This window comes from Grampus griseus (genome assembly GCF_964374135.1).
Source record: "Grampus griseus genome assembly, chromosome: 1".
Classification (NCBI taxonomy): Eukaryota; Metazoa; Chordata; class Mammalia; order Artiodactyla; family Delphinidae; genus Grampus; species Grampus griseus.
Genome location: NC_139017.1, coordinates 166,995,376 through 167,016,483, shown reverse-complemented (window position 1 = coordinate 167,016,483; position 21,108 = coordinate 166,995,376). Strand labels below are relative to the sequence as shown.

At 54.2% G+C, this 21,108-nt stretch overlaps 1 protein-coding gene across 2 annotated transcripts in view; it reads right to left on the bottom strand.

Annotated features, from left to right (window-relative positions):
* Positions 1-21,108, bottom strand: part of ECE1 (endothelin converting enzyme 1) — a 114,536-nt gene that overhangs the window by 20,126 nt on the left and 73,302 nt on the right. For both annotated transcript variants that reach the window (XM_082680637.1, XM_082680636.1), the window contains exons 5-9: positions 10,784-10,905; positions 8,648-8,794; positions 7,420-7,485; positions 6,094-6,285; positions 208-350 (exon numbers count right to left, since the gene is read on the bottom strand). In XM_082680637.1, the coding sequence (XP_082536763.1) occupies positions 208-350; positions 6,094-6,285; positions 7,420-7,485; positions 8,648-8,794; positions 10,784-10,905 (670 nt within the window). The remainder of the gene's footprint in view (positions 1-207; positions 351-6,093; positions 6,286-7,419; positions 7,486-8,647; positions 8,795-10,783; positions 10,906-21,108) is intronic.

Here is a 21,108-nt window from a genome sequence, read left to right as displayed (position 1 = left end):
TCACACAGATTATTTCACTCAGTTCTCTGTATTTGTATCCCCATTTTATGGATGAGGAAAATGAACCCGAAAAAGGGAAAGAAACGTGCCCAAGGCTACCAAGCTGGCGGGCGGAGGAGCCTGGGTACCCTGCAGCCTCTCACAGAAGCCAGCCCAGGGCCCATGTTCCTAGTCAGTGTGGCCCCCGTCCCGGCCGGGTGCCCTTACCATTTGTCTGTGATGTTGATGAGGGTGGAGACCTGGCTCAGGTACTCTTTGTCATAGACGACTATAGGCTCGGATTCGTTGATCTCCACGGGGTAGAAGATGGTGTTGAGGAACGGCAGCCAGTTGATGGCGGGCGCCAAGGCCTGGAAGGGAAGCAGACAGCGTGACTCTGGCTGGGCTGCTTCTCCTCAGAGCCCAGGACTCTAGGTCGTTCTTCTGAAGAAGGTGCCATTGAGCCCTCACCGCAGACAAAGCAAAGAGCTGGGCGCTGGCTGACGGTGCACTGGGCAGATGCGATGTCAAACCCAGGCTGGCTGACTGTTGTAAGGGACGCTGTACGTATAGAACCGTAAGGCACCAAACACCAAACTGTAACTCGAAATGGAATAAGAGGAGACACAGTGACAGCAGCGGCAGCCACTGCTGGTCAAGCCCCTCCTGGGCCAGGGGCCACCATCAGTGACACACATCTTCTCTCAGTTGGACCTCACGACAAGCCTAGGCAGTAGGTACCATTATCCCCATTTTACTGATGAGGAAACTGAGCCTCAGAGGGATCTGCAATGGATGTGTGTAGAATCGGGAGCCAACTGCCTGGGTTCATACGCTTACCAGCTGTGTGACCTGGAGTAAGTGGATGAGCCCCTCTGTGCCTCGGGATCTCATCTGAAAAGTGAGGCTCATCATCATCATAAAACCCACCCCACAGGGTTGGTGTGAGAATTAAACAAGGAATCCTGTCTGTTCTACTCAACATGTGGTCCTGTAACATCAACTAGATTCTATATGATCAGTCTTCTGTATGATTGGTAACTACAAGAATAACAGCAGTAGAGTGCATAGAATTCTCTGGTCCACAGGAGGTCTTTCTCAGGCATGGGATCTGGAAAAGCAAGCATAGGATGATAACCCCAGCAAGAGAGGAAAAGCCCTCAGCTTAGCCCATGCCCACACAGGAAGCCAGTCAGCTCTATTTTAAGATAATTTAAAAGGAGCACCTGCACACAACCCTCCCCACAGAGGCACATGCCACTTTGCATAACTCTCAGCTCCCAGAGGGCTGCACTTGCCCTTGGCCCGCCTAACGGCAGCCCCACTGCATAGAGCTCCCATCTGTCTATCTTCGGGTGCCACAGCCAGGAGTTCCATTTCCCACCAGGCAGCCTCCAGCCATGCGAGCTATTTCTCAAGGTTCCAATTACTGTCTTGTGAGTGTTTTGATGACCAAGTGGCACAACTTTAAAAAAAAATTGTGGTAACATAAAATCTACCACCTTAGCCATGTTTAAGTGTACAGTTCAGTGGCATTAAGTATAATATGTTCACGTTGTGCAACCATCACCACCATCCATCCACAGAGTTCATCTTGCAAAACTGAAACTCTGAATCTATTAAAAATAACTCCCCCATCCCCCTCCCTCAGCCCTAGACAACCACCATTCTACTTTCTGTCTGTGAACCTGACTACTCTATGTACCTCATCTAAGTGGAACCATGCAGTCTATTTGTCCTTGGGACTGGCTTATTTAACTTAGCATAATGTCCTCAAGTTACACAACTTTTGAATGGACTGCTCTAGTCCTATTTTCCCCATATGTTCTGTTGTTTTTAGTTCTTTTCAGTCCTGTAGTTTTACAGGATGCAAGGTTTTTCAGGACTGCATATACTGTGTTACAGCAAAAATGCCTGTAACGTCCATGGTATCTGGCATTTAGCAAGCAATCAGTGTTAGCTATTATAATCATTGATGAGCTATTGTAATCACTGCTCAAAGTCTCCCAAGAGTGGTCCTGGGACTGATTCCAAATTCTGACCTTTGTTTCCTTGAAAACGGGCAAAATGTGAGACAAATAAAGGAAGCGAGAGATGCCTTATAAATGGCCTTCACACAGGAAGATCAATTAAGAACGTAAAATCAGTGACATCGATGAATCTATAACCTGCTGGTAAATACTTATAATGTCCTCAGTGACAGAGGCAGCCATAAAAACCTCCCACTTGACAGTCTCTCTGGTTTTAAAGGGCAGCTCAGCTGCTGGGGAACAAGGACCTAAAAGGACTGAGGAGGGCAGGTCCCGTGGGCAGTGGTGTGCTGGTAAACATTTAACAACTGGCTCTCAGTGATGCCGGATAATTTGCATTCCCACCATGACCTACTGCAAACTACCCACAGAGTTGGGAAGAGCTGTGCTCAGTTGCCCCAATACATCCCCATCTGCCTGGCACCAAGGTGAGCTGGAAGAGCCCTGTTTTGGAGAAGACCTAGATTGGGGTCCCCACCATGAACCAGCTCTGGATCTCAAGTCACTTTGCAGCCTTTCTCTCAAATGGAGACAAAAATCCCTACCAAGGGGCTTCCCAGGTGGCGCAGTGGTTGAGAGTCCGCCTGCCAATGCAGGGGACACGGGTTCGAGCCCTGGTCTGGGAGGATCCCACATGCCGCGGAGCAACTGGGCCCGTGAGCCACAACTCCTGAGCCTGCGCGTCTGGAGCCTGTGCTCCGCAACAAGAGGCCACGACAGTGAGAGGCCCGCGCACCGCGATAAAGAGTGGCTCCCGCTCGCCACAACTGGAGAAAGCCTTCACACAGAAACGAAGACCCAACGCAGCCAAAAATAATAAATAAATTAATTAATTAAAAAAAAAAAGCTGACGCAGCCACAGATAAAATAAAAATAAAAATAAATTAAAAAAAAAAATCCCTGCCAAGGGTGGGCTACTCTGTGCCTCTCGGGACAGCTTATACAATAAATCGAGCTTCTTTTTTCCCGTAGCTTGTCCATTCCTCCCTCTCTTCCTGGCAAGAGCTCCTTAAGCAGGTGACCTCTGGGGCTCCCCATCAAATTTCTGTGGCTGCAAAACTTGAAGGTGTCCAGGTGAGATGGTCAAACAGGGCTCAACACTTAGAGCTACCTGACAGTGTGACCTGCTGGCAAAGCCCCCCGGGAAAATCGCCAAGTTTACAAAATGTCGCTGTTTATACAATTAACAAGAGCTTCCTAAACTGCAGGTGATTGGAACTCTCTGATCAGGGTACAGATACAGGGGATGATAAATCCCCGTATACTTAACACAAGCCTGTTCCTTTCGGGAGAGCAGGTGTTCTGTGCAGGTAAATTCCCGCAACTCTGAAACAGAGTGCGTGTTGAATACCAGGATTTTCACATTTTCAATCTTTACTGATTTAGTGAACACTTCACTTAAACCCGAGTGCCTGGGTCCATCTCCATGGAGACGGCTGTTTTAACCAACCAGGACATTCCACTTGTGACTCAAAGCCTTTGGGGCACACAGATGAGCTCTATTTTCCACACTTGCAGCCAAAGAGCACTGCTGGTCACCAAGCACCCAGCTCAAGTAGGCTTGCAACGTGGGAGAGGAACGAGGACGCTCCCAGGCTCTATCTCAGCTGAAGAATTTAGAGCAGAGGATGGGGCTCATTCCCAATCAATTTTTGGTGTGGAAGGTCCTAGAAAGGAACAGGAAGGTCCTCAAGCCCCTAGAGAAGCAACACAAGGATGTTGGATTCATGGGTCTGAATTCAGACTCTGCTGCTGGGGGCTTGCCTGGAACCGCCGTGTGTTCCTAGAACCACACTGTGAAAGGCTGGGGCGTCTTTCCCTGAGCCTCCTGGAGTCTGGGAAGAACACCAAATTTCCAGATACCAGGGAACAAAAAGACATTCTCTGTCCAAGGGTGGAATGAATCAAACTGGTTTAGGGCTGGAGACGTGGGCTGTCATCACCGATGACACAGGAATAATACTAAGATCGATTACTGTAATATGTTCGAATTGCATGTCAGTTTACAAGATGAGATCCCATCCTTTGCCTTATCTCACCGTCATGCAACCCCATGGGCAGGGCAGGCCAATTCTCATCCAGGACACCAGGCTTCAGGGGTCCAGGACTTCTTTAAACACTAGATATAATATTTTTATACGTAACCATGCCCATTTCTCCTGAGAGACGCGCCACAGTTTTCAACCTGTCCTCAAAGAATTCTGTGACTTAAAGTTAAGAACCACTGCCCCTTATGAGGGCAGGGGCTGTCCCTCATTTGTCTCTGTGTTCTGCAATGGAGCAGGTGTAAATGAGCAAGCAAAGCCCATTTTACAAGGAAGGAAACCGAGGCTCAAAGAGGGGGTTATGTGACTTGCCCAAGGCTCACGGTGGGGCTGGGCCAGAGCAGTCTTCTGACTCCAAGCCCAGGACTCACACAACTCCAGGCTGCTGCCTCTGCTAAAATCCTCCCCACCTTGGGAGCTCTGTAGCTGGGAGGGAGGAAAAGCCTTTCCTTGCTTGCTTGGAAGAACAGAGCGAAAGCAATGGTGAAAAGACATCTAGGGGCAGAGCCTGGAAGCCACGCTGGGGCAGATGTGCCCAGGGCTGCTGTGCTTTCTCGGCCACTCTCGGGCTGTCAGTTGCCTTCGTGGCCACTGCAGGGGGGAGAGGGACTGCTGGAGCCCTTCTGGGCTGAGAACTGGGCAGCTGGAGCAAACCAAACCATGTTGCACAAACAGCATCTCCCTCGACTTCCTGGCCTCGGAGCGGAAAAACAGTGCCAGATGGTGCCCAGCACAGGCTGCTGATCTCCATAACAATCCACTCAGCACCACTCCCCCCGATGCCAGCTTCTCTGGGGACCTAAAGGGCAGCTGGCACCCAGAAGGAGGCCAGGCTCTCTTGCCCTCATCCCCAGCCTTCGTGTGGGCTGCACCTCCGCCTGGGACACTCAGTCAGCCTGGCCCCTGCTCACTTATTCATTAGACTCACCCTCCCTGACTTAGCTCTGCCCCTGGCCCCAGTGCCCTGCTTCTTTTGTCCAAAGCACTCGGCAATGAGATTGAGCTTGTTTCCTCGCTGGTGTCCCTTACTCGCCTGGAAGCACGTCAAGAGCAAGGCCCCAAGGTAGACCCACAGACACCTGTTGGACGGAGGGATGGAGGGAGAAAAAGGGGTAGGGACCTAGGTGTTCTTCCCTAAAGCAGCAGAGATGAGCCAAACTCTAATGGATGGGCAGGACTCGGCTGGGCAGAGGAAGAGTGAAGCCTCCACACAGGTGGCCTGGACATCCTTCCGAGCAGGGAAGCACGGCCTAGCCGAGCATTCCTGGGCGATGGCAGGAAACAGGAAGATTGACTAAGGCCATTCTGCTGATTCCTCTGCGACCCCAGAGCCTGGGGGAAGGCTGGACACCAACATGCCACGAACTGGAAAGAAGGAACTGGCAGGCAATCAGTTCACTACCTGCAAGTCCCAAGCAGCCACCAGGGGGCAGGCTTTGCTAGAGGCTGACCTACAGACGAGACATCGACTTCTCAGATGGGTACACCCAGTGCAGAGGGCGACTGACCCCAACCCTGTTACAGCTCCAGGAGGTCACCAGGGGTCGTGGTCAAAAGCAGAGCTCCAGTGAGCCAAGCCTGAGTCCAGGTCCCAGCGCCCCTGCCACTTAGGAGCCTAGAGGCCTTGAGCACATCACCTAACCTCCCGGCTCGGAAAAGGGAGGTGACATCAGAACCCAACCTTCACGTTTATTGTGCACCAGGCTTGATGTACTTGAGCTTGAGAGACTGGAAATGCCCAGTCAATGTGAGCCAATATTATCACGACCACAGAGTCTCCCCAGGCAGCTGCTGTTGTAGAAAAGCAGCCTGGCGTAGGGCAAGAGACTGGCTTTGGCTGGTCTCCGGCTGTGTGGCCTTCAGCAGGCAACTCTAACTCCCTAAGCCTCAGCTCCGTCTGTGAACTGGGGACAACAACCATCCCTGCTTCATGGGGTTGTTCTGAGGGTCTGGTGAAGGGGGTGTCAACACCCCAGCCTAGTGCCCTCCATCCTGAGTTCTGTGCTGCCTCAGCCTCCGCGTCAGCAGAGCTCAGCTACCTGCAGTTCGGCTGCTGTCACTTTGTGGTAGAGGAGCTCCTCGTCCCGGCGCTTCTCCTGGGGGATGGTGATGTTGGCCAGTGCTGTCTCAAAGTCCAGGATCTGCTGCATCTGGGGCCGGATGGTGTCCTCGTCCCCTCCGCCCAGCAGCTTTCCCAGCTGGACCATGTAGTTCAGGTATCCCGTCAGCACCTGTGGGACCCAGCACCCCCCATCCGTCAGTAGCTGCTACCCACTGCCCACTGGACAAGGGGGGCAGGGTGGGGCAGGCCAGCTGCAGCCCTGCGCAGGGAGCCAGGGGGTTGGGGGGTTTCATCCAGGATACCCGCCGGAAACTAGCTTCAAGAATGGTTTTGGCAGTGCACTCCTTCCCTGGTTCCCCATGGCCCTCAGGATAAAGCCCACAAAGGTCCCGAAGTGGGCTGGTCCCTGCTGTCCCAGCCCACACTCCCTCCTGGACGCCCATCACATGGAAGCCACCAATTGGGCCATCGCTCAATTATTGGAACGCACTTCTGATCCACCTGCTCTACCAGGCCCCCAGATTTGAATTAGGTCTCCAGGTTACTTTCTCAGCTCACCCTTCCCTTCTCACAATTTATCATCATGCCTCTAATCGGGTGGTTAGTTACTTAACATCTGCCTCCCCTCCTAGACTCGAAGCCCCATGGGGCAGGGACCAAGCTGGTCTTGTTCACCACTATCTCCCCAGCATCAGGCACTTGGTAGCCACTTGCTCAATACAGTGGGTGGAATCATGAATGGACAGTCAACGAACCTCAGGCCAGGTCTCCCTGGGACATCACAGGAGGCAGCCAGGGGGAGGGAAAGGTGTGGGCTTTGGAGTTAGCGGATCTGGATGAGAATCTCAGCCTCACCACTGATGACTAGCTGTGTGACCTTGATAAGGTCACTTAGCATCTCTGAGCCTTATTTCCTCCTCTGTAACAGGCCAGGTAAAAATAATGTCCATGTGACACATAAGGCGAATGAAGTTCAGAGGTGTTCAGTACCTGCAGGGTGACTGGGAAGGCCAGAGGTGATGTGTGTATGAGGTGGGCATTATCACTGCCTCGCTCTAGAATGGGGACAAATGACACCTGTCCCCTGTGCCCACGGTGCCTGAATATGGAAGAGCCTTACTCTAGAATGGGGACAAATGATACCCCTCCCCTGCCAGGGACTGCCAGGTAAGGGACACCTCTATGCTCCTCTAGCTTCAAAGACCTGCAGAGGTGTGTACACTGAGGGAACACCGAGGGGGACGGACGAACCATGGAGAGAGGTGGTCTGGGCGGGAGCCACTCTCTGAAGAGGCACACCTACCTTCTCATTCTCGGTTTTGTTCAGGTAATAATCCCTCGAGGGTAAGCCCAGGCCAGACTGGTCCACCTGAAGAGAAAGGCGGGGGTGAGAGGGGATCTCCCGTTGCGCTCGCACACCTGCGCACGCACACCTGCACGCAGTCTCTGTTCGCTCCAGGGATGGCAGGCACATGGCAGTGGAGGAGCAGCTCAGGCCCCAGCAGGAGCACAAGCTGGTAGCCGAGGCCGCCCCTGGGATGGGCCCCCCAGTGAGGGGACAGACACATGTCGGGCTACATTCCTTCCCACACATGTGGTCAGCCGTGGGGATTTGGGGCCCTTCTGAAGGTCAGACGGAACCACCCTCCTCTTTAAACTCCTTCTAGGCTCCGCAGAGCACTTCTGCTTCATTGAACACTTCCCAAGGTGGTGAGCAGTCCAGAGCCACTCACAGCTGTGTCACCTTGGTCAAGTTGCCGAACCCTTCTGATCCTCAGGTTCTTTACCTGGAAAATAGGGGAACTATCTAACCCGCAGAGCTGGAATGAGGATTCAAGGAGAGAGTGCCAGTGAGGGCCTTGTTGGGTGCTGGGCAGGTAGGGAGGGCCAATCCCTGATAGCTCCTATCAGAGCCTTGGGCCGCACCTTGACATACCTAGAGTAGGTATTGCTGTAGTTCATTTGACTGACAAGGAAATTGCATCTCAGAGAGGCCGAGGCACTTGCCCATGGTCACGCAGTGAGTGAGTGGCAGAGGTGGGTGGGAACTTAGCCTTCAGAAGGCCCAACCCGGGTTTCTCGCTTCTGCCTCTGAGGGTGGGCAGAGCAGGGCTGGGGTCCCCTGGGTGTGCTGGTACTCAGTCTGGGGCAGGCTCTGGCAGGAAGAGGTGGACTCAAAGCTATTCCGAGCAGAGCCACAAAGGCCAGAGACTGAGCTGGGGTGACTGGGAGGTGACTCCAGCTGTGCCCAGGACTTGACATCACTCCTGGGACCCACAGTAACCAGTCAGAACCCCAAAGATTCACCTGTGCTGCAGTGACCCCCACCTACCCAAGGAAGGCAAGCCTGTCCTTTCACAACTTTCCTGCAAAAATCTCACAGTTGGGAGCCTCCAGAGATAACCAAGCTCAGAAACCAGAAGCCTGTCGCCCAAGGGCAGGTCTGCCATCACGGCGCTGCTGGTAAACTCAAAACAGGTCCTGGGGTCAGGCCCGGCCCTCCCCCCACCCCCCACCTTCCGGCCCCTCACCTGGATCACATTGCTGCTGGAGTTCTTAGAGTCGGCGCTGACGTAGACAGAGAAGAAGGGCGAGGTGCGGTAGTGGGACGTCACCACCTGCAGCGTGCCCTGGAAGTTGTCCTTGTCCCAGGGCCCCGTGATGTTCCAGCCCCCGAGCTGTGGGGAGGGAGGGGGGCCGGGGAGGGGATGAGGCGGGGTCGGGGGAGACCGGGTGTGGATTCTGACTCTGCTGCTGACTTGCTCTGTGACCCTCTGTAGTCCTCTGACCTCTCTGAGCCTCAGGAGTAAATGAAAGGGCTGGTCTGTCTTCCTTCTTTTTTTCTTTCTCTCTCTTCCTCCCTCCTTCCCCTCCCCTCCCCCTCCCCCCTCCCCCCTCCTTCCCCCCTCCCCTCCCCTCCCCCTCCCCCTCCCTTCCTCCCTCTCTCTGTCTGTCTCTCTCTTCCTCCCTCCCTCCCTCCTTTCCCTCCTTCCTCCTTCCCTCCCCCTCCCTTCCTTCCTTCCTCCCTCTCTCTGTCTGTCTCTCTCTTCCTCCCTCCCTCCCTCCTCCCTCCCTTCCTCCTTCCCTCCCCCCTCCCCTCCCCTCCCTCCCTTCCCCCTCCCTTCCTTCCTTCCTCCCTCTCTCTGTCTCTCTCTCTCTTCCTCCCTCCCTCCCTCCTTTCCCTCCTTCCTCCCTCTCTCTTTTTCTTCTGGCCGTGCCATGTTGCGCAGCTTGTGGGATCTTAGTTCTCTGACCAGGGATTGAACCCACGCCCCCTGCAGTGGGCTCCTAACCACTGGACCGCCAGGGAAGCCCCTGGTGTGTCTTCATTAGGGGTTTCTGACCAGTCATGAAAACATATGGCGGCTACTCCCTAGGCAGCTGGGGATGGGGATGGGAAGGAGAATCTTCCTGTGCTCTGTTCACTTTTGCGTACTCCATCACAGGAATGTAATTCCTATTAAAGCAGAAATTCAATTGTGCCTATAAAAAAGGGTCCTTATTCTTTAACAGGTTGGTGAGTTAAGGTCTATCAGAGTTTCTCTCCGAGTTGGGATGCTTTTCATCTCCTCAGTCTTCCCTGGTTGGGCACGTGCTGGCACGTGAGGCCTGTGCCAGCAGGGAGGGGCTGTCCCGTCCCCGATGCCCACAGCTCCCCACCCGGCTGCAGTGCCTCCCCTGAGCCCACCTAGGAGGCGGGCCTCTGGGGAGCAGCAGTTCCCCCGAAAACACCCACGGCCACCCTTCTGTGTGCACTGGGCAGTGCGGCCAGCCTTGGGCGCCCCCCCGACCCCCAAGTCCATCCAAGGCTGACTGGAAGGTGCCCAGGAAGAAGAAGACTCATTCTGCTCAGGGTGACGGGGGGCCCGGGTCAGCGTGGCCCTCCTCACAGGGAGGGCTCTGCTTCTGATCCCAGACTTTCTGTTGGTCCTTCCAGAACACACCCCTCCTCACACACAAACATGCCCCCTGAGGAAATGGAAGTAGCAACGTAGAGAAACATCTTCCCTGTAAATAGGGCCCTTGTCCCACTCACAGACGCCCAGAGACATAAACATGTGACAGACAGCCCCACATAAATACATACAGACATTCCCACCTACACAGAGATGTGCACGCACACACACACATACACACTCACTCAGACAATCTGACACACGTCAGCAGACAGATAGACTCCATGATCCAGCTGGTCAAGGTGGCTGGAGGTGTGAGGTGGCTGGGCCCTGGTGGCAGCTGAGAGCTGGGGCAGAAGCCAGGGGCATAGGCTAGTGGCAGGGGCAGGAGGAGATGGGGGCAGGGGGCAGGGGCGGGGGAGATGGGGGCAGGGGGCAGGGGCAGGAGGAGATGGGGGGCAGGGGGCATGGGCAGGAGGAGATGGGGGCAGGGGCAGGAGGAGATGGGGGGCAGGGGACAGGGGTAGGAGATGGGGGGTAGGGGACAGGGGTAGGAGATGGGGGGTAGGGGGCAGGGGTAGGAGATGGGGGCAGGGGTCAGGGGTAGGAGATGGAAAGTGGGGGCAGGGGTAGGAGATGGGGCAGGGGTAGGAGATGGGGGGCAGGGGGCAGGGGTAGGAGATGGGGGCAGGGGCAAGAGACGGGGGGCAGGGGCAGGAGGAGATGGGGGAAGGGGGCAGGGGCAGGAGGAGATGGGGCGTAGGGGCTCACCTTCTCGATCAGCTCCATCAGGGGTTTGGCCTTGAGCTCCTCAATCCTGCTTTCGTTCATACATGCACGGTAGTATACCTGGGCCTTCCTTTCTGCCTCACTTACACTGGCCGTGGAGTTTTCTGGAACGACAAGGGAGAGCAGTTTGCAACACACCCCCATTTGCACACTGGGTGGCCCTGGGCGAGTCCCTCTTGGAGTCTCGGTGTTCTCAGCTGTGACAAGAGCTGGGACTTGGGCCTGTCAGTGCAGGTGAGGAACCGCCACGGTGGGCATCTGACCGCCGTGGGCAGACTGGAGGGCTCCTCATTCACTGAGCATAGGTAAGGAGAGGAGACTGTGCTTCTCCCCGTCTGTTGGATGGGTTCTCAGACGTGTCCCTGGCCTGGCAGCACGGGCCACCCAACGGGAGGACAGTCTGCTTTCCCTGCCGGCTAGCGTGTGACCCAGATACCCCCGCCCGGTGTGTGGGACAGAGACCTGTCTATTTTTTTTTTCAGATCCCAGAGAACCTTTCTTGTGGTAAAGACAGGGCTTGGACGGAAGCTTTAAGGCCTCGTTCATTACAAACTGACTCTCCGCTTCTTCCTCAGAGGGGCCGGGCATGTTCATCAGACCGAGAGCTGACTCAGAGGCCCTTTGCCATGTCCCTTCCCGTCCCCCACAAGCAGCAACTCAGTTCCTGACACCGGGACACCCGGGAGCCTCTGTCCCTTCTCCTTGTCCTTGGTGCCCTGGCCGGGATGCCACCTGCTGAGGCCACACTCCTGCACGGGCACAAGTGGGGGCAGTGTCCCATCTGCAGCCAGGGCACAGAGGATCCGCCTTTCTCTCAGAGCCCTGCTCCAGACCCCCACCCCGCCGGGCCCCCGGTTCCCTCCGCTCCCGCCCCGCCTTGGGGAACTCCTCGCTGCTCTGGCCACTTTTCCTCTTTTCATTCTCATCCCTCCTGGACCCCGAAACCCCTTCCTTTGCTTTCCTTTTCCGGCAGAGCTTTATCCATTCATTCACTAAGTGGGTACTAGCTGCTCACTCTGTGTTAGGCTCTGCGCCAGCTTTGGGGACACAAAAGACAACGTCCCTGTCTCCATGGAGCTTCCTTTCCAGTGTGAGGACACAAGTAACAAACAAGTAAACACATGAAGAAAGAGCTCCCCTTGGCCTTCTGCATAGGATACTGTCAAACCCTACTCAGCCTTCAAGGCCTCTCAGAGGCCACCTTGCCTATGAAGCTTCTCCTGAGAGGTTCATTCACGAAGGGCCTCAACACTGAGCACCTATGGGTGCCAGGCGCTGGGCTGGCCACTAGGTTTTATGGACACAAGTAAGACCCGCTCTTGCCTCCAGGGAGCTCATGGTCAAATGGTGACACATACATGCAAAGACATGACCCCAAGACAAGATAGTGCTTTGACTAACGCAAATGGTTCTGGAACCCAGAGAAAGTCACACCCTTTGGTGGAGTGGGGAGGGCAGGGGGTGGCGTTTCTCCAGAGGATGTTCTACGATTTGAGCTGGTTCTGAAAGATGAAAAGTTACCCACCAGGTAGAAATGAGGGGAAAGGGTACTGGGTTTGGGGGGAGTGGACAGTATGAGGAAAAGCAAGGAAGCATAAAAGGGCATGGGAGAAAAGAAATGTTTGGTGTAGCCTGTTTCAAAAGGGCTGGAGTCATTTCCTGACGAGCCTAATTAGCTTTCCCAGCCCCTCTCCCGAGAGTTCCTCTGCCCCCCAGTTCTTACCACGAACAGCATCACTGGTGTCAATGGTCAGAGAGCATCAGCGCCCCGTCTTGCTGCAGTCAGGGTGACAGCCCTCAACAGGGGATGGGACAAGCCTGGGACTAGTTGAAGGGAGATACAGAGACAGAGGTCCAGGGGCCTGCGTGCTGAGGGTCTGTGGAGGGCACACACAGCCCTGGAGCCCACAGGCAACCACTGCTGAGCCCCGGAAACACCCGAGTGTGCCCCAGGCCCTACTGGAGCATGAGAAGAGCCTTCCGGAGGGGGAGCGCAGACGTGGGGAGAGTTGAACTTCGCCCTGCTTCTCAGACTAACGGAGCACAACATGAGGGAAAGCAAAACCCCTCCCAGGGGCCTTGTTTCTGTGACAACACCCGCCCCCAGCAGCTAGGCTTCATTTATTTATTTGTTTATTTTCCACATCTTTATTGGAGTATAATCGCTTTACGATGGTGTGTTAGTTTCTGCTGTATAACAAAGTGAATCAGCTATATCACCTAGGCTTTTGAAGAATCATCACTGCTCACCAGACTCCAGAAGCAGCATCTGACTCTGGCCATAACCCTGAAATGCCAGGCCAGTGTCGGGGGAGGCGCGTCCTGTGTGCTCTGGCCCACGAAAGGGCCTGGCATCTCCCTCCTCCATGGCCCCAAGGCCACCAAGATAAGAGGCCCAAAGAAAGACTCCCAAGGAACAACCCGGCTGTGTTGATTACAGCGAGTTCCAGGCGGAACCCCTGTTCCCCGACACCTGTACACGAGCCCCATATGATCGCTGAGAGGAGGGGGAATGCATCGCCTCCCTCTCTCCTTCACTGTCAAGGTCAAACTTCCTTCCTCTCAGCCCCACACCCTGGCTGTTACCTCCGCTTGTTTTCCCACAAATGTTTAGTAAGTTCTGAAGGTTTGGAGGCTGCCGGGCTGGGTGTGGGGAGGCAGCAGGCAACACGGCCACGGGCACGGGGCCAGCCTGGCGGGTCAGGCGGACAGCAGTACGAGCATCGCAAGGCATCTGATTATACGTGGGGCGACTGCTATAAGGAGAAAGTCCAGGGGGGCTGGAGAGGATGGCAGGGGGAGGCCTGGGAACTCCCTGCCGGAGCCCTGGGGATGAAGGATGAGTTGCATGTGGAGCGGCAGTGGGGGCTGTGCTGGGGCTGCCTCGCCCACTAGTCCATATCCTAGTCGCCCCTGTTCCCCCAGCACCGGCGGGCACACGGTGGCCCTCAGCGACGCTTGATGAAAGAACAGAGCTCAGGATCTGCTTCTGATGAGGACGGATGCCCTATCTGGGGGATGAGAGGGTGATGAGCCCGGTACCGCTGGAGGCTTGCACGGGGAGGAAATGAGGCAGGTAGGGCAGGAAGGGACAGGAGTGTGAGCCCCACCAGGGGTTAGCACATGTCCTCCCCCTCCCTCATCCTGGCTTCCCACGCTGATGCTGGCTGGGGCAGGAGCCCCAGGAGCAAGTGAAGCTCCTCCACTGCCCCACAGCCGCCCCCTGGCTCCTGTGCCCATCAGGACAACCCATGGCACATTCTCCACCTCCTCTCCTTCCTCCTCACTCACAGGGCACCTACTACCTGGCAGGCTCCTTGGGGGACAGGAATCGAAGCGAGATGGCCAGGTAAGAGGCCGCTGCAACAGACCAGGTGAGCGATGGAGTGATGGTGGGGGCTTGGGCCAGGGTGACAGCACAGAAGGGGTGAGAAGCAGGGGGAACGCGAGAGAAACAGGAGTCAAGATGCTGCCAGGCTTCCTTGGCCTGAGCAAGGGGGTGCTAAGATGCAGAAACTGGGGATGGAGGGTAGGCTCGGGGACTGGAATAAGCAATTCGGTTTTAGATGTTTTAAGTTTGAGATGTCTATTAAACATCCAAGTGGAACCCTGGGGGGAGTTCATAGAGCTGTTGTCTTGAATACTTTCAGTTCAAATAGGCACTGGAGTATACACATTCCTTACAATGTCCTAGAAGGCCCTATAGCATGCATTCTCAACTGGGACAATACTGCTCCTAAAGGCGGGGAGAGAATTAGTTCTTGGATGACAGAAACATCTTACTCTGTTTTTTTTTTGTTTTTTTTTTTGCCACACCGCACCGCATGCAGGATCTTAGTTCCCCAACCAGGGATTGAACCCATGCCCTCTGCAGTGGAAGTGTGGGGTCTTAACCACTGGACAGCCAGGGAAGTCCCCCAGAAACATCTTATTCTTTTTATGCATACATACAGTACAGAAACAAGCATACAGTATATCCGTGGTATTAAAATTTTAGGCAGGAAGCAGTCATTAAAAAAGGTTGAGAGACACAGTCCTGGATGATTTGGGCCCTGCCACCTCCTGGCTGCCAGCTCTAGCCTGTCTTCTGTTCCTCCCCTCTCGATTCCATGCTCCTACCCCAGGGCCACCGTGCTCACTGTTCCTCCTGCCGGCCACACTCTGCCCCTCACATCCTTGTGGTCTCTTCTCTGCCTCAATTCAAGCTTCTGCTCAAATGTCCCCTTCTCTGCAGGCCCATCCTTCCTGATCACCGTGGCTACCATGACCTCTCCCTTCTCTGGCCCTGCATCCTACTTGATTTTCTTCAAGGCCCTAACTGTTCACAACCATGTTATCTATTAACTCATTTATTTGTTTATTGTCTGTCTCCCCTGTGAGAATGTAAGTTCCACACACAGAAAAGACTGTTGTTCCTCACAGGATCCTAGGCACCTAGGGATGCCGGCACACAGTTAGTGGACAGTATGCAACTGTTGAGAGAGTGAATGAAGGCGTGTCTGGGAGCGCCACAGAGAAAGGCATCCATCACTTCAGCCTGAGGGAGGAGGCTGGGTTTCAGAGTGAAGTCAGGCCCAGTTAATTTTCTCCTGAGGAAAAGCTTGGTTTCCTTTAAGACACCCCCCGACCTGTTTACTTCTCAGAAGTAGGGAGCCGCCTGGAGGGATGGACAGGGCAGCGCCCAGGGCCCAGCAGGGGCCACGTGTTTGAGATGGTGGCACTTCCAGGGCCCCAGTGGTCTGGAAACAATCTGGCAGCCCAGGACCAGATAATAGGACTCCCAACTGCCTGGGTACTTCCTTTTAGGGACCCCAAATTCCAGAAACTTCCTCAGTCACTTCCCCAAAGTCCCAGAGAGGAAAGACAGCATACCATTTAATCGGCCCGCTTCTTCCTCTGGGAGTTTTTACTGGAACACCAGTTCCCACATCACCCCTGGGGAGGAAACAAATGCTCCAGCAGCCGGGAGGCTACAGAGATGGGGGTTCCTGGGATTCTGTGGCACTGCCACCGCCCCCCCCCCCCCCCCCCCGTGCTGCGGCCAGACCGGCTGGCCAGGAGCCTGTGGGGCCCCGACTCCACATCAGGGCAGGACCAGCGTTTGTTTTAGATAAAACCACAGACACAATTCAGACAGTCACAGGCCTCAGGAGCCCCATGCGGTGAGGGTAAGAGGGGGAGCTGATAAGGCAGTGCCTTTTTCAGTAGAAGAACGAAAAGCATGGCAAGACCATTCCCGTTTACTGGTGACTGCCGCTCGTCAGGCCGCGTGCTGGGGTCTTTCATCACCACACTGACACCCTGAGGTGGACACGGCCACCCCGTTTCACACAGAAGGGAAACGAGGTCCAGGGAGACGAAGGAACTCGCCTATGGAGGCAGAGCTAATGGGCGGCAGGCCGGAATTTGAACCCACGCACTTTTAAGCCTCCCGGAGAAAACGAGCTACTTCCTCTGTGTGTGGGCATGGCTGCATGTGTGTATCTTGTCACAGCCGTTTCCACCAGCGGGTGCCAATTTATAGGCAAGAAGCTGGGTAACTGGTCCAAGGTCACACCAGCGAGCAGAGGCCTAAGCTCTCTCTGCTTCCCTTTCCTCTTCTGCAGGTTGGCTTGGAAAACCAGAGGTAGATCTGAAGCAGTCCAGCCACCCCTAAGAAGCCCTGGATACCCACTCCCATCCTTGGATCAATTTATCAATCAGTCCATCTCACCACTCCCCAAGCATGAAAGAAAAAGCAAGGCCTGCTGCTGCAGGCGTGATATTGGATAGAAAGCATTTCAGACGCAGAGCTTGTCTGTAGAATTTCCGATGTGTACAGGAAGATGAAACTACATTAGACAGTAAATATTGGAAAAAGATCAAAATGAAAATAGAAGAGATGTCACAGCGTGACATGATTAACTGCCAAGTCACTGACAGTCACATGGACAAATTTAATGCTACCGGAATGATTCTGTGTGTATTTCTCAGGGAGACTGGTGTCAGGAGTAGAAGAAAGGGAAACCACTAACTTTTTCTTTATGGAATCTGTGTTACTTGAATTGTTACAACAAGCAGGCATCGATTTTTTTTTCGTGATTAATCTTAGAATATAAAATGTAGTAAATATGACAAGTACACAAAATATAACTGTAGCTCAAGCCGGAGAGGCCCTTGGGTATCCACAGAAGGCATAACGGGAGAAGCAGGTTTGACCAAAGTCTTGAAGGACTGGGAGGTATTCCAGATGGCAGAAGAGTCTGTGCTAAAAGCCCTAAGGCAAGGCCCAGCCTAAGGGGTGACGGGTCCAGCTGTACCTTTCCTGTGATGAAGTGAGGACACTCTTGTCTCCCCAGAGCCTACGAGGACAGCCCAAGCTGGCAGCTTGGGTGGATGGCAGAGTGTCTTTTGGGAGAGGCGTCTGTGTCTCGTGCAGCTGAGGTCACCCCCCTCCAGCCAGCAGGCAGCCAGAACATGCCACGGTGGCGCCTGGCCCAGTTCAACCCACCTGCTACAGGTCTGCCTGGATTTCCTCTGAGGGCGCTGGAGTCAACTCACCGTTCACAGAAAGAAGTGGCTTGCCCAAGGTCACACAGCAAGTTGATGGTAACAGCTGTCCTGCCTGGCCAGCTGACACAATCCTTACGCCTCTGAATTGTCCTTCTTCTCCTAGAGAAGCTGCTCCCCAAGCCAGCCTGGACAGCAGGGCACCCCTGTGTGCTCCAATCCCCACCAGCTCCAGCTCCCTCCTGAGGCCTGCTGGCTGACCCCTTTGTCTTGGGGGAGCTGAAACCAGCCTGGCCTTAAGCCCAAGAATGCACTGGCCCACACTCCTGCATATTTTGGTCACCCACTCACCTACTTCCTGCCTCTTCGGGAGTTTCCAGGTATCAAAGTCCCAGGTATCAAGGCCCATAAGTGAGGCGCCGTATCCAGACTGGTTTCCAGGAGTGAGCCCGGGGAGAGGGGATGCCAGGATATGCCTTGTGGGGAAGCTCTCGGTCACTACGACATGAGGTGACCCCAACTACTGTGTTCATCAGGCCTCGGCCCGGTCTCGCCTGGCCTGGAGAACAATATCAAGCGGCCTTGGGGCAAGGAGGTTGGCAAACCACACTTGTGGGCTGCCCTGTGACCGCTGAATCAGTAAAGAAAGAATACAGGTCTGAGGCCTCACAGGTCTGGGACTGAATTCCAGCTCCACCATTTCCTAGGAAATATGTTTCCTTTGTATTTGTGTCTCATCTGTAAAATGGGCATATACTCCATGGCGTGAATAAAATAATACAAGTAAACAACCCAGCATAGTCATGGATACACCCCATCCCTCCTTTCCTGATGAGAAGCTCTATCAGTGCTTCTATAAGAAATAAAATAAGCAATAATTACTCTTTCTTCAACCACCCAATTAATCCTTAGAACACACCTGCCAATGCTCGGCGTTGGTTCCCACTCCACAGGTGAAGGGCTGAGGCGGGCTGAGCAGGCTCTCTGTAGTCACACAGCTTGTAGGGAGACGTCTGGGCTGGAGCTCATCCACCACCGAGAAGGGCAGTCCTACTCTGCCGAGCACTACTAGGTGCTACACTCTGTGCTAAGTGCTCTGACCCATCACAGTGAGACAATACCCAGAGTAACCCTGAGTGCTAGGTGGCATCGTTATTCCCATTTCACAGAGAGTGAAACTAAGTTGTAGAGAAGCCGGGTCACTCGTCCAAGGCCACACGTGATAAGCTAGCATGCTAGGGCTCACTCCTGATACCACTGGGCCCTGGCCCCGGGGTCAGGGTTCCGGCTGCTCCGTGCCCGGCTCAGTGCACTCCCCCACCCCTACCTTGACCCTCAGGGACAGCGGGGATGTAAGGCCAGAGCCCAGGACTGCTGCCTGCGGGGTAGGGGAGGGGGATGAGCTCGGTCCTGGCCTAGACCCAAGGTCTTCCTGATAGGACCCAAGATCCTCCTAGAACCAGCAGGATCAGGACCCATGGGGGTCCTACACAAGGGGCAGTTCTGGACCTGACTGGGGAGTTAGAGGGCCCGTCCGCCTTTCTCCCCCATCCCCTCTGGGTGCTAACTGCTTCCCCTGGCTGGAGACCCTCTTCATCCTGGACTGGCAGGGTGTCCTTGGCAAGCTTGACTTTTCTCAGGTTCCTCACCCATAAAATGGGAACCACAGTTCCTAAGTCCCAGGGTAGCTGTGAGGATTAAGGAGGCAGTGGATATGATGAGCCTGGTACAGAGCACGGCACATAGCAGGCACTCAGCAAATGCCAGCCTCTTTCCTTCTTTCCTTCAGACTCTCAGAGCTCCGTGCTTCCTGCAGGCTCTCCCCAGCAAGATGGGCAGGGAGCCGTACTGCCCCTGGCACCTGCTGGAGGTGGTGTGGGACAGGGAAAGGACACGTGACCAGGAGTCAGGCAGTCCCAGCTCTGCCACCTGCTAGCCTGCCTTGAGGAGCTCTCTGGATTTCAGTTTCCTCGTCTATCAAGCAGGGTGAGCAACAGTTTCCTAGCTCCTACCTTACAGGGTCACATAGGGTGATATCTACAAAAGAGCTCTGTAAACTGAAAAGTACTGGGCAAAGGTCAAGGGTAAATAATAATGGTAAAACCAACACAGACAGCAGCCACCACAATACACCTGGCCCAGGTAAAGCGCTTTAAAGACATCTTCCCATTTAATTTTCCAAACCTGGAGGAGGCATGGTTCCCATTGTACTGATGAGACAAGAGCCCAGAGAGGTTATGTAACTGACCCAAGATCACACAGTAAGTGGCAGAACCAGGACTTGAACCCAGGTCCCGGTGACTGAAGCAGAGGCACTAGCCCATCTCGTTATCCTATCTGGACTGTTCCCCTGCTTTGGTTGATGGTCCCTGCGCAGTCCCTGGCTGCGTCTTTAGGTGCTGGAGAAGGGACATCCCTGAGTTCCAGTCTGGCTACCACAGACATATTTGCCTTTAGTTCTGGAATAAAAGGCTGGGTCCCCTTGCAAAGGCACTCGGGTAGCACAAAGTGCACAGGGGGCTTTGCTGCTCCTGACATATGGGGTTCCCTCAGCCCCGCCTTCACACACCACCCGGCTCTGTCCCTCAGGGAGACAAGCAGGGGGCTGCCAGGGGGCCCTGCCCAGCAGCTGCTGGGGGCCAAGAAGTGGTGGGTGGGTTTCACCCGCAGCAGCCACGCCCCCTGGGGCTGAGGTGGGGTAAACAAGCAAAGGTCTCCTTAACCTAGTTTGCTTATTTCCACTTTCGTCTTAAAGACACAGTTGCCTGAAATTCATAATCATCAAATTAGACTCTTTTCCTATCTCATGGGAAGGTTTCTGTCCCTTTGGGAAGATCTGCCCCCTTTTAGGTATCTTCTTCAATTTACCTACTTTTGAGTATCAAGATGCTTTTTTTTTTTTAAACTGAATAAGTATTTGTCAAATCTAAGTTCTGTCATTGATGGGATTAATTGACTGGCTTTTCATGACCTAGTCTCTCCCAGCATTTAGGGTCCCAGGATGGGGCAGGGGTCAGCAGGAGACAGGTATGGTGAAGGTCTCGGCCCTGAAGGGTTTAAGTCAGGACCTCTATAAGTTACAGCACAGGGTGTTTTGATTCCACATGGAGAAGCACCCAACAGGCAGATGTTAATTCAACAGACATTAACTAAAGATACAACTTCAAACAAGACCAACATGGGATTCTAACCTGAGGATGAAACAACCAACAACAAGGTCAACTAGAGGTGCTGAAGGCCTAACAAGGTATAAAGAGAAGAACTTCGGTTAGATGGCTTATCACGCAAGCTCGATTACCATGAGGCCAAGGAAGACTTCTGCCTACAATGAATAACTCTCAGATAAAACCGTTGTTAGAACTCTGATCAGCTCACAACCTTAAAATCTGATCTAGTGTGCTCCGCGTTCATTCCTTTTGCTCGTAACTTGCAAAACTCACAGTCAGTACTAGTCAAAACCTAAGGAAGAGCTTAAAGACAGAAGAGCAATGACCACAGCTACCAGTTCTTGTGCACCTACTACATGCCACACATGCCACGTCAATGCTTCACACATGTGCTCACTCGTTCTCGAACCTCTGCAGTTTGGGTATTATTAATCCTGTTCTCATAGATGAAGAAAGTAAGGCTCAGAGATAAGTGACTTGCTCAGGATCACGCAATGAATGATGGGGCACATTTAACTCAGTCTCACCTACTCCACAGCCCTTCGTCTCCCCATCCTGCCAAGCTCTTCCTTCAACCGGGCCTGGCCAGGTAGGTCTAGCGGACAGCCGTCCTCTGCAGCCCGTCCACTGGCCCCGCTGCCGGGTGCTTAC